The following is a 13,263-nucleotide window of genomic DNA, read 5'->3' on the forward strand; positions in this document are numbered from 1 at the left end:
ATTGTATCACTCTTGGATGTCAGACGAACAAAATGATACATATGTTTTGCCTCTTTTAATGGTACCGACATCTCGGTTGGCCTAAGGACTAAATACCGGTAGTTGGGGAGCCACAGGCCCAACATTTGAGTCGGCTACTGGTAGAATATGTACAAACACTGCAACTACTACAGAAGTAAACTCGATGCATGTGAAAAAATGTTTTTGTGTTGGATGCCAAGATTGTCCAGAGGCTATTCCAGCTAAGCAAGAAAACAGGTAGCTAAACTTGTACTTTAGGAAATGTCCAATAAAATTAAAAAAGAAAAATGTGAGGCAGTGATACCCCAAAATAATATTGTAATGTAGGTAATTAAAACAGATTCCAATTTTTTTCCCTCTTTCCTATATTGACATTGACAACTTGGCCAATGTGTGACCAGTTTTTATAGTTATTTGATGATAACTTTTGTTGACGTTTTTCTTTTTCCATGTATTAAGATCTTGTCCTTAAATTGTCACTTGTCACCTGGGGAACCCCCAAATCATGTCCCCAACCGACCACAGGTTGAGAACCACTGTCTTACAACACAGCCAATGTCTGTGCTGGCTGATTCTCACCACCCAATCAACCAGATGACTGAGTCATCAACATGACCATGTAATCATTCAAACAAAACATGAAAACTGCAGGTGCAAAGTGTCACATAGTGATAAAGTATGCCCATTTGTTTGAGTTCGTTATTTGTACAGAAGGGGACATTATTGTATTATGTATACGGTGACTGCTCTCCATTCCGACATGTTGCCATTCCGACATTGACTTCTTATTGTCTGGTGGCAGCATTTCCATAGAGGTTAGGTTTAGAGTTAGGGTTAGGTATAGGGTTAGTGTTGGAATGGGGTATGTCGGAATGGCAGGCATTTGTTCAAAAAAGGTAAAGTTTAAACTATAAGCAAATTATGTATTGCAGAAGTAAATGCATTTTTTAATTTTATTTAAAATTGGTGAAAACAAACAGTTGATTGGAGTGATCCACGTAAAGACAATGTAACAAAACAAAGTTCTTCCGTAACAACTATGTTCTTCCAATTTAAACAATGACAAAATAATGGGATGCAATGTGTTAATCAAAAATAGCTTTGACAAATCAGAAACATGTACAAATATACACAATATAAAAAGGCAACATTATAATTGCAATTAAGAACAAGGGAACAGATTTGGCGAACACTGCACTGAGCGGTTAAGGGAAGACAAAAAAAAGAACATTATCTTGACCTGCAAAACATCAGTCTCATTGTGTCTACAATGACTTTAAGGTATGCATGAAAAAGGGGATACACAGATATTTAAAAAAGTAGAGCATTTTTCTCCAGTATGTTACAGAAAATGAAACTGAGAACTGTCTGTGCCAAACTCAACAGCCAATTGCAAGGGACTCGTTTACATTATAAAATTGTTAAAACTTTATCTTGAATTTTACCATAAGCAGAATTTTTTAGTTTAGAAATCTACTGATTCTCTAACCGGCTGTCTACAGCATGTCTTAATGCAAATTTTACAGTGCTAAACAACTTTTAGAAAATCAGTGATTTAAATTGAACATATGCAAAACAGTGAAGGTTATTCTGTAGCTTCAAACATTTTCTGGTTATTAAATCCTTCACCTTTCATTCTAGGCTTCCTCATTACACCTGGCATCATACGTGTCCTGGCCGTCGATTGCAATCACAGACAAATTGCATAAAATCAAGGTGTAAATGCACCAAGACAGATCGCAGATCTCATCATTCAAAACCTCTACACCAGGGGTCTTCAACATTCTCCAAGCATCCCACATAAAATCCCCCACCTCTCAATGAAAATGAATGACTAGGGTGCGTCACTCTGAAACGGCCCTAAGAACAGATAAACATTTGTACATGGATTAAACTAGAAAGTATCGGCAGAGTAACAATATGACATGACAGGGCTTTTCAAAAAGGAGTGGAATAACAAGGTCATTTAGTTGAAGTAATCTTTCACAATACTCTAAAGTTTTTTTTTTCCCTTCTACTTTTTTTCTTCTTGCAGTCTAATGTGTATAACCACATTGCATTTTCTGGGTAGATATGATTCAGTGCCAGGTGGAAAGCGGGGCCAAACGTTCACTCACACAGTTCAGCTGTTGTGATCCTTCAGTATTATTTTTTAGGTGATTGACTATAGGAGGAAGAGGGGAAAAAAGTTAAAAAGATTACACTCAAAACCCCCAACATCAATAAAATGTTTAGCATTGCCTATATAATTAAAATGTAAGTATCAACCGACTAAAACTTTTCTACATTGGCTTTTATTCAGTAAAAAGCAGAAAAACTGTACTCGACAGTTATATAAAAATACAAATTGTGGACAGGGCACTCACCGTTTTGACTGTCTGTTTGATATAGTCCTTTCGACTGGTTAGGTCATGGTCTGGGTACGTGTCATATACCTAAAACAGACAGAAAATTCAACTCAACACGGTTTCATTTTGAAGGAGGTTTAGCTTAACTCACTTGTGTAGCTGGCGAACAGAGCAGGTGTGAATATATGGATGTGAATGTGAGGCTGTGAATTGTAGAAAAGGAGCATGTAGTATGCTTGGCCATGTTTCCTGGCCAACTTAGAAATGGTAGTTACCCTCTGGCAGATCTGTTTCATGGTCATCTCCTCCAGATTGGCTTCCTTCAGCAGTTTCTTGACCGTCTCCACCAGCTGCTCATCAGACGGGGCATCAGACTTCTTTATCATTTTAATCAATGGCTCGTCATCATCTGAACTGTCCTCGGTCACTGTTACAGAGGTAATACATTAGAAAAAAAAACACACTACAATGATTTTTTGAAACCATTGCAACTACTGGCTGTGACTATAATAGAATGTATTTTCGCAATTACTTTCTCTCTGCCATAAGTAAAAAGTCAATTTACCACCTACAGCTCGTGTATAATGCAGCTGCGAGGGTTTTAAAAAACAAGAACTTGGCTCCAAATTATATTTCAGAGCTTTTAGCTCCCAATGTGCCGGTTTGCTGCCTGAGATTGTCAAATGCTGCCTTTCTAGCTGTTGGTGTTAAAAACATTACATTTTAATGTGTTGTGGTCATTTTCTCCCCTTACTATAGTGTACAATAATTGCAAAACGTGACTTAAACACTGTGGTATGTACCACACTGATTTTTGTTTACCATACACCCCTATTTCTAAATATTTTGAACATTGTATTATTGCTTCAATTACATTTACAATCTGGCCTCACCCTGATTTAGAAAGACTTATACTTTAGACTTTAAGAATGCAGTTATATATTCTTTGGTACCTGTACTTTTAGTCTTCTTCCTGTTACTGCTACTGTCTGCTTTCTTTGTCTTGGCAGCTGCCTTCTTCTTTTTGGGCTGTAATGGAAAAAACAAAGTAGTGATCTTATTAAATGACACGACAAGTAGCTAAGGGCCCTGCTCTGGTCTATGGTCCTGTGCATAGACAAGAAGGCAAACTAGAAAAAGTGCTTTCTAGTTGTAGCCAGGTAGGTTATTGTGGGCCAGCAATGTTCGGAAAGAATCCTTGTTGAAGCCCAAACCAGGCTACTTTCACCCAGATAAATATGTACTAACCATGCAACACGATTTCAACAGCCTTCTAATACCATCTCACCTTCTCCTCAGGTTCACTGCCAGTTTCAGCCTCTGACTCGTCGGAGACATCAACTGGATCACTCAACTTGACCTTCTTTTTAGGAGGACCTGTCTTCTTCGCTGGTGCCCTCTGCCTTTTGGCAGATGTCTTGGACATGGGAGACTAATAATAATAACAATAATACACAGGATTAACATTAGGATTATACAAATTCATGCATTTCTCTTGTGTATGGCACGCCAAAGTGTACCTGAGAACCTGAAATTGAGAACCATTTAAAAGGCAACAAAACATGTCTTGCACACTGAATGTGGTGTATTATAGTATACTGCCAACTGTTCTTGTCCACACTACAGAAAAAGGTGTGTCCAATAATAGCTAAAAAGAATTTCAAGGTTCCACGGTCTTCTTTAGCTTAAATGTAGTTCTGGTCAACAACTAAAAAGGGTAAAAAGAAAAAAAAAGGAAACCAAGGCAAGGCACTCTTCTTTAAAAGTTAAAGCCTTTAATTCATAGTGGCCAATTCATATCTGAAAAAAGGTTGTAAGGGTACTCTAGAATCCTATTTTACAATTTTTCTGTTTGTTGTGGCAATAGAAGAAATGCAATGATGGCAAACTTTATTTGTCAAGCACAATTTATTGTGTTGGAGTATTATACTACCGACTCAGCCTGGACTTGAAAGGCTGGTGGCCCTGTTAACTCCATTTAATCTGGCATGCTTGTATTTGTCCACACTACAGAGAAGGTGTGTCCATCAATAACGGCCATTGGCCATCACATGCAGCAGGTAAAGCATTTCTGGCTATTTATGTAGTTTACTCCAACAGCTAGTTTGGCAGGTAAACATCAGTAATTCAGTTTTATTCAAACATTTCTTTTGGTAAAACAGAGAAAGTGGTAGGTGAACCGTTGGATGCATCTACCACTTTCTGGTGGCCAAGAACGTGACCAAACTCAAGCCTCACCTCAGCTTCATCCTCTTCCTCATCATCATCATCTTCGACTTCGTCCTCCTCCGAGTCGTCAGAATCGTCATTAATAATCGGGTCTTTCTTGTCCATTGGTTTCTTCTCCGAATCAGAATCTAATGTCGCCTCAATCTTGTCATCTTCCTCCTCCTCGTCACTGCTCGTCAAGTCCATGACAATAGCTTTGGACTTGCTTGTAGATTTGGCCTTTTTAGGACTGGCCGATGTGCTCTTGGGCTTGCGTTTGCTCCTCTTCTTGGTCTTTTTCTTGGCATCTGACTCACTGCCTGAACGCCTCTTCTTAGCTTTCTGCTTCTTTAGTGGCTGCAGAAAGAAAGCAATTATGGCAACCTTTATTTGTAAAGCACATTTTAGGGACCAAGTGTTGGAGTATTATACTACCAACTCAGCCTGACCTTGAAAGACTGGTGGCCCTGTTAACTCCATGAAGTTTAATTTAGCATGTTTGTATTTGTCCACACCACAGAAAAAGTGTGTCCAACAGGGGCCATTGGCCTCAACATGCAGGTATAGCACTTTCTAAAAGATCATTACAAAGTGTTTTGGGGACAAATAATTGGGGTGATTGTCTGAACAACTGAGGCTGGTGGCAAAAGTATCATATTGTAAATTCATTTTATGACCTTTGGAATGGCCATGCGATCCAGGTTGTTAAAAAATAAAAACCTTTCTGGAGGGAACTAGGCAAGAAAAAAAAAATCGAATATCGACTCGAAAATCTACTCATGCTCACTGCGACTCAAAAAGTAAGTCGAAAAGTAGTTTTTTTTATTTTAATTTTTCTAAAGTTTTTTCCCCAAAAATGTTTTAATCGCTTGTTCAAAAACGCTATAAGTGTTAATGTTTTCCAAATGTGAGAGGACCGGTGTGTGTCGGAGACGAGTGCATGTCTGTGTAGTGCATGCATGCATTGCAGATTCGCATGCATGCGGCTAGTCAGGTCTGCGGACTACTATTTGAGAAACACTGCTGGACTGGTCTGATGCACGCGTCATAGCAGTGCGCGCTATGTCGCTGACTGGATGTGTTTTGTTTACCTTCTGCCTTTGCATGCATGCTTGACACGAAAGCTCGCTTGTTAATGGTAGCGTCGCCTCGTGTGCGGTGATTTTGTCAAGATTGACAATAAAACACAACAAAAAATACACTACTCGTCGTTAATGTGACACACCCGTGGACGCGGTCGGGGAGGGAGAGCGAGGCAGACCAAAGCTCCACATTTGATACACTAGCCTGGGGTGCGAGCCAGAGCGCTCCCACTACTTTCCATGGACTGTCACTCCGCTTCTAGTCTCTAGAGAACAGACTCCATGCTAACGCAAGGAAGAGCAATTATGTATTATAATTATTATTAGGGCTTTGATGCAAGTTCTGATGGGTGCAGCTGCATAAGTTGTGTTGCTTAAAGTAAATGCACTGTTGTGCTCTCCTCTCAGCTGCTGCTTAACACATTCCCCGCCATTTAACAATACCTTTGTACTCTATGGTGCCTCTGGTCTCCATAGACTTCCATGTAATTCATAGTGCACGGATCATGCACACCCATGCCTAGATAATGCACCACGTGTGTCCACATTGCTCACAGCTTTCAAACAAAAAAATCCGAATGGAAATCCGTTCAGGCATTCATGAGATACAAGCCATTATGTTTTCCTAAAATGTAAACAAAGATGGCTGCCATGTTTGATAGATGGGGTTGCTATGGGGGTTAAACATGCAATTTCGCGATTTCTATCATGCCTACTACATTTTTTGGGGTCCAAAAATGTTTTTGAAAAAAAAAGATTTTTTTTTCTTCAAAATGGCGGAAATTCTCGGGACTATCGGGCCTGGCAGGGAAAGACATTGAAATAATCTCGGGACTATCGGGCCTGGCATGCAATGAGTTAACGGAAAAAATATGTGAAAAAAGTCGATTAACATCCCTAGAGGGAACATACCTTCCCACGGTTTTTCGGAGTGATTAGGAATGACAATATCCTGTTTGCCAGGTCCAGCTGCGATCCATCCTGCTTCAGGTCCAGCACCTTACAGATGACTTTGAGTTTTGCTTTGTTAAAGCTCGTCTTACTTCATGCAAAAAGAAAAAAGACAAGAGAAATTATATTTTCACCCACAGACCAAAGTAGCTCTCAATGTACTATGCATGAATTTATTTGTCCTTCCTATAGGAGAGCATAATTTCTGTCTCGCTCTGTGTCTCAGTGGTGGGCTGTGGATAGCTCCAAAATGTACCAACATGGATTTCAATTGTGACTTCTAGTATATAGAGGCTCAGAATGGGACACGTTTCCAAGTGTAGACAGAAAGTCAGAACTCTGTCATGAAAACCATTTCTGGTGAGGTCACACTCATGACAACAATATTTTCGCTTATCATGAAAACTAGTTCTAGTGAGGTCACACTGGTAATTTTAGTAAAGACTTTCCACTGTCAATGTAGAGTAGAGACAAAGAACACAACATTCACCTGCCGTTATACTCTACACAAGCAAACACATTCGAATGTCGAAAATCAGCAATGTGTCCCATTAAATAAAGCTACAATTATACAATGTTGAAACCCAAAGGGAATGAAGTAGTAACGTAACTGGGCAGATTTTCCCACTATAATAAAAAATATATATACACGGCCTTGTTCAATCACACATGCTTGTGGCACTTGTTTGACAGCACTATCATTAGTTTTGTATACATTATGTTTTTGGTTTGTTTGTTTGTTTACACATGATCTTTTTTCTCTCTTTGTATCTTCAAAACCACCATTAACCACTTGATTCTGTTACAAACAACACGTTATTGCCTTCTTCACTGTAGAGGCCGCAATACTTTAGTGTAGAATACAGCTTGAGATGTCTGACCAGGAACCTACTTGAGCATTTTGTCTCGCTTTTTGGTATAGGCTTCACTGTCCTCCTCGAAAGTGAAACCGTTAAATTGACGCATTTTCCGCTTCAATGTGGCTGCCTATTAAAAAAAGAAAGAAAATAAGAATCACGATTACTTAGGTGCGATATTTTTTTGCCAGTCTCTCATGACCAGCCATTTTAATATTATGCAATAGTATAGTTTGAGCTTGTAGAAAGTCACATAACATAGCCAATATTTTTTTAAATGTGGTCACTAAAGTTATCAAACATGGGGGGGGGGGGGGGGGGGTCATTTATGTCTCAGCCCCTTCAAGCACCCAGATGCATTTACTTTTCCTGGTCTGTCAAAAAGGATGGTGTGCAGAGGTTTCAGTTCATTCGCTTTCATCCTTGTAATGATGTGGTTAGTCTGTGGAATGTCCCCCAGTTTATCTCCTCCGCCTAACAGAAAAGATATCAGAGAGCATACACACACAAGCTAGATTAAAGACGGTGTTCAATGGGGAATAAAAATTAAATAGAAAGCCATTAAAGCCATTAAATTGATAACCATCAAACAAAGACATTTGAATAAGTGTTTATATTCAGGTTCAGAATCACCAAGGGGCTTACCATCTTCAACCTTCACCTCCTCTTTTGGTATAACGACTTGGAAATCAAGTCTTTCAACTGTCTTCTTTGCCCGCTTGCCCTCAAGAATTTCACCAACAACTGCAAGGGGGAGGTACATCTGTGTGTCAAGACTTAACTTAAGAAGACACTGTATGTGCTGTGTGCCTGTTTGTACTAGGAGTAAGTTAGGGACTTAAAATCCAGTCAAATACAATAGAAAAAGCCAAGGCCAGCACATGCCACAATAATAAACACTTAAACTCTCTAAACTTGACTGGCTTTGTACTTGGTCTACTTGGTTTTACCCTCTCACGCCATAACGCTTCGCCGAATATACTGTAGGAAATCTACAGGCTCACAAATGTGTTGCATGTTTGCAACACAATACGAGCTTGCAGATCTTTCTGAAAATGGTTCGTTCAGAATAGAAACTCAGCGGTCCATAGAGAGAATTAAAAGTAGTTTCACCATCTTTAAATGATTTAAATATAGGACATGCCACTATTGCTATGGAATATCTATTACAACAAATACGATGCTGTCTAAAAACCAGTACAAAACACTTGTAATGACCTACAAGGCAATCACAAGCCGCGTGTATCAATTCTGCATCTAGCATGAGGCAAGACCCAAATTCAGAGTGAACATTTCTGACTCAAATCTTTCCTTCTGTGGATCCATGGAAAATATTTTGAGATGGAGGTCCACGGCCAAATATATATTTTGGGAGTCCTTGACAAGACAAAATTTGAGAACCACTGATATAGCAACATAAGTTTTTCAGAAAACTGTTAGGATCTAGAAGAAATGTGTAGAATCGGCCTATATTAGCGGTTCTCAAGCTGTGTCTACCTCACAACCCATTCTGCTCATTCAAGAGCTCTGTACCACCAAACCATCGCTAAAACACTGTGGCCAAAGCTGGACCCTGGACTGGTGTATTGAGCAGAGGGAATATGAAGCACCAGCTCCTACTTGCAAATTTTGGTCTGGGTTGCTCCTTCTCTGGGGTCGGCTGCTCTTCTGCCTCCGCCTCCATCTTCACTTCATCGTCTCCTTCTGACTCCAGAGCTGCTATCTCCTCCCTGTCTTCACTCATGTCGGTGCCTCTTGGTACGTCTTCCTGTGTCATATAAGCAAGCAATTCAATTCAAATATGAGCTTAAGTGGCATGAGAAAATTGTGGCCAAAGCAATGTCATAAGACTACGATCTACCCAAAATGTAGATTGTCATCTACCATTAGATCACAAAGACTGTGCAAGTAGACCACATGACATGCTCCTAAAAAAAGCAATTCAAATATAAAGAAAAATAAGAAAAACAATCACAAAACCCCTCATTTTGGCAAATGCCACTTGACGTCAAAGCCGTCAGCAGCCTTCGTGGCTTCTAAAGGCAAATCCCCCAATGCAATACTCAAGAGTCAGCATCATTACAGAACCTGGAAACATAAGACCAACCTAAGAATTTAACCCCCACTATTTCCCATTTCAAGTGCGTTTGTCTTATGTGCCTCTATTCCAAAGCCCCATCGGGTACATTGTGTTGAGGGTGGGTAGATCAGGTTAACCCTTGTAGGATCCTCGTGTTTTAGTCACACCCAGGGCCTTCGGGTCACTTTGACCCGGCTCATATTAAACCATTCTAAAGTAGTTCGAAATCCCCACAAATCATACTAAACACAATTTGATTGTCATTACTAACTACTTTACTAACAATTCAATCAATATTTTGTATTATCCCCGCCAGGCCGGGATGGCCAAAGGTGAGGGATTATGTTTTCACTCCTCTGTCTGTGGACAGCTAATCTCAGGCAAGTTGGACCAATTAGTGTGAAACTACACACACACACACTCCCGGGAGGCCTAGGAAGAAGCTACCCCCCAAATTCTTCACATTGGCCTCTTATAGCGCCACCATCAGGCCGTTGTGTGAACAGCTAATCTCAGGCACCACTTCAGCATCAAACTTGGCACACATACGCCCAGGAGGCCTAGAAAGAAACTCCACTAGAAATCTTTCCCATCTTATAGCACCACCATGAGACTGATCTTTGCAAAATATCTTGTTGGTATTACCATATAGACTTGGTCCAAACCTCCCACCAATTGGTACATATTATCCCTATTGTCATTTGATCAAGAACTATACAGTATGTCAAATATTTCTTGTCCCATTCTGATTTGCACAAAGTGCTACAGGTGCTCGGGTGGCACAGCGACCCTGCCACCACCACAGAGGTTGTGGATTTGAATCAATCGTGGGGCATCTATGCAAACACAATTGTTGTTCGAGGGAAGGGAAGCTGGGCGGAGAGGGTGATAATTGTCACTACATGTATTCCTACAGCCAGGCTGGGTGGCAGCTGGTTTTGGGAGGGAGGAGTAGGACGAAGGGCGAAGGCCCTACGTCCTCTCGGTGGGGGCTCCTCACTGTCAGATGATTCGGTAGGATACAACAGCAGTGACAACATAGGGGAGGAATCAATTGGCATAAGGACTGGATTGGGGAGAAAAAGAGGGTAAACCATAATTGACTACTCAAAATAAAACAAAATGAAATAAATGCTACAAATCACGTCGGAATGCTGTGGAACTGAAGTTCCCATTTGGTATCAAAATGTGCCACTCCTGCAAAAATCGTAAGCATCTTTGGAATCGTGGCCAATCTGAATAGAAAATGTGACACATACTGTAGGTCATGACATTGATCAAATGACCAGAGAAAATCGGTATTGTAAATATCCCCCAAAACGTGTTTTGCTCAATATTGCCTCATGGTGGCGCATGGTGGCGCTATAACGCCCAAAACGTGTTTTGCTCAATATTGCCTCATGGTGGCGCTATAACAGGACAATTTGGGGTTGAATATCTTCTTAGGCCTCCCGGGGGAGTACATGTAAAGTTTCACGCTGACTGGTCCAGCGGTGACTGAGATTAGCTGTTCACAGACAGAAGCAATAAAAACATAATCCCTCACCTTTGGCCATCCCGGCCTGGCGGAGATAATATTGATTGAATTGTTATCAATGTAGTTTGTAATGGTGATCAAATTATGTACTCGAAAATCCATATGTCCAATGTTTTTTCAGAAAGAAATGGCCTAAATATTAGCCCTTTAGCATACACTTTCAATGGCCGGGTCAAAGTGACCCGAAGACCCTGGGTGTTATATGTTGATACAGGGGGGTGTTGCAAATGCATCACATGTACCATTTTCATATCACATGTTTAGTACAGTAAATAAGCCAAGCAGAAGAAGTTTCATGGGAAAAAACATATTTTAACATACTTTTTCTTGATGTTGAAAATTGAAAACCGGGTCAAAGTGACCCGAAGACCCTACGAGGGTTAAGCTGGTCCTTTTAAACACACGCATGAATGAACAGGTCATTTTGACCTTTCGAAATGGAATTAGATTAGGAAACACTCAAAAATATTTATCTCATATTTACAAAACGTCTCAAATGGTAGAAAAAAAACAAGACTTGGCTTGTATTTTAAGGAAGTCATGAAAGGGCAAATTTCTGAGACTTTCCTGAGCAAACCCAAACCATCTCAAAATCCCAAAATCAGGCTCAGTCATGCGAGTGTTAAAAGTAGCACACAGGTCAAAATAGTATGGGCACCCCAGGCATACAACATTGTGTAAAAACAGAGCTATGTTCCCATGTGTATACATGTTATATATACAGGGTATAAAGCTTTTTGAAACAAATAACAGTAGGTCTACTCTATTGCAGTCGGAACTTTGGAACACATAGCTAGCATTTTGTTTCCCCCCTCAAAACAATGTATTTTTTTTAAACGTGTTTAAATGTAGTAGCTGTTTTGTTGCCGCAAATTGAAACACTAGATTTTATTTCAATCGGATGAATCTAGGGTTGCACTTGCAATACCTCCCATGGGCAGCCAATGCATCAAAACAGAGTTTTTTGCAATCTAATTGTAATAAACAACTTCAAACTCACCTATATTGGGGCTCTATGGAAAGCTCAGAGTATCCTCTTTCTATCTGCAAAGAGTTTCTTTCATAAAACTCCACCATAGACATGTTATGAGCTACTTTCTGTCAAGAAATCCGAGCAGACATGGTTTATTTTCTAAATGTTGAACTTCGGAAGCGCTTGTCTTTAATTACGCAGCGTCCCGCGGACTCCTGCAATATGTGTCATTTAGAACCAGCTGGTACACAGGACCGCTGAGTGACTTCCCACAAGCGCTTCCAAACTCCAGCACTTAGAAAAAATAATCAACTGAATCCAATTTCTTGATAGAAAGTAGCTCATAACTTGTCTACGGTGGATATATATGAAACAAACACTTTGCAGATAGTAGGATACTCCAAGAGTCCCATACTCCAAGATTCCCATAGAGCCTCAAAAAAACTATTGGGGGGTATTGAAATCCTAAATTCATCCGATTATAATAAAATCTAGTGTTGCAATTTTGCGGCTGGTTGTTTTGTATGCAAGAACACCCGACTCAACTTAACAGCCGCAATAAGTTAACGTGTCGTTAACGCTTTGAGACGTGACCAAGAACAAAGGCCAAATCTATGGTAGGAATTATTTATTTTACACACGGCCCACCGCTACTAAAAAGGTAAGGTTTATTTGTTTAAAGTTGAAGAGTTTTAATTTTGCCGCCCAGCATTCTTTTTGTCGTCCAGGCAGGGTACTGCGACAGAGAGGACTGGCGCGCGCCAGACGCGGTTCAAAACCACAATAACATATTAGCTTGTGTCTGGTTAGCAAAGCCACTGTACCAGGTTAAGACATCATAATATGCCACAGTACAAACTTTGCTTCGCTTATAAGAAGAACCACGTTGGTGTAACGTTAGCTGTGGGTCGCACGGCGCACCTGGGAAAGTAACAGCAGTTATAGCTAATGCTGATCATTGTTGGCCGTGCTGTTGGCTAAATTTAACATGCTAACGCTAAATGACTGCTGTAGTAGAGCAGTGGTAGGGAATTTACCTAACGTTACCAGTGTAAAACAAACGCGGAGTCAAAGCGACCGCACGTGGGCTAAATATCTAGTTAAGAGTTAAAAGGAGAACAATAAAAGCGTACCTTTTAGCAGACGGATAGAACAGAGGTGCGTGTATATATAATATGTGGTATGCTGTATTTGCTTTTGCGGCGC

General features: G+C 40.3%; 1 protein-coding gene across 2 annotated transcripts; it reads right to left on the reverse strand.

Annotated features, from left to right (window-relative positions):
* Positions 1–1,212: 1,212 nt before the first annotated feature.
* Positions 1,213–13,263, reverse strand: dek (DEK proto-oncogene). 2 transcript variants are annotated; one of them, XM_080746399.1, is made up of 13 exons: positions 13,191–13,263; positions 9,088–9,235; positions 8,113–8,211; positions 7,832–7,941; positions 7,503–7,597; positions 6,572–6,701; positions 4,608–4,934; positions 3,658–3,801; positions 3,323–3,398; positions 2,645–2,796; positions 2,388–2,456; positions 2,139–2,185; positions 1,213–1,881 (listed from the first exon to the last, which is right to left on the reverse strand). In XM_080746399.1, the coding sequence occupies exons 2-12, from the start codon at positions 9,209–9,211 to the stop codon at positions 2,174–2,176; spliced, it is 1,338 nt and encodes a 445-aa protein (XP_080602525.1). In that variant the 5' UTR covers positions 9,212–9,235; positions 13,191–13,263; the 3' UTR covers positions 1,213–1,881; positions 2,139–2,173. The 2 variants fall into 2 exon arrangements, with proteins under 2 accessions (XP_080602525.1, XP_080602524.1); XM_080746398.1 differs by having other exon boundaries at positions 1,213–2,185.

This window comes from Nannobrachium achirus, assembly GCF_963921795.1.
Source record: "Nannobrachium achirus genome assembly, chromosome: 2".
In the NCBI taxonomy this organism is placed as follows: domain Eukaryota; kingdom Metazoa; phylum Chordata; class Actinopteri; order Myctophiformes; family Myctophidae; genus Nannobrachium; species Nannobrachium achirus.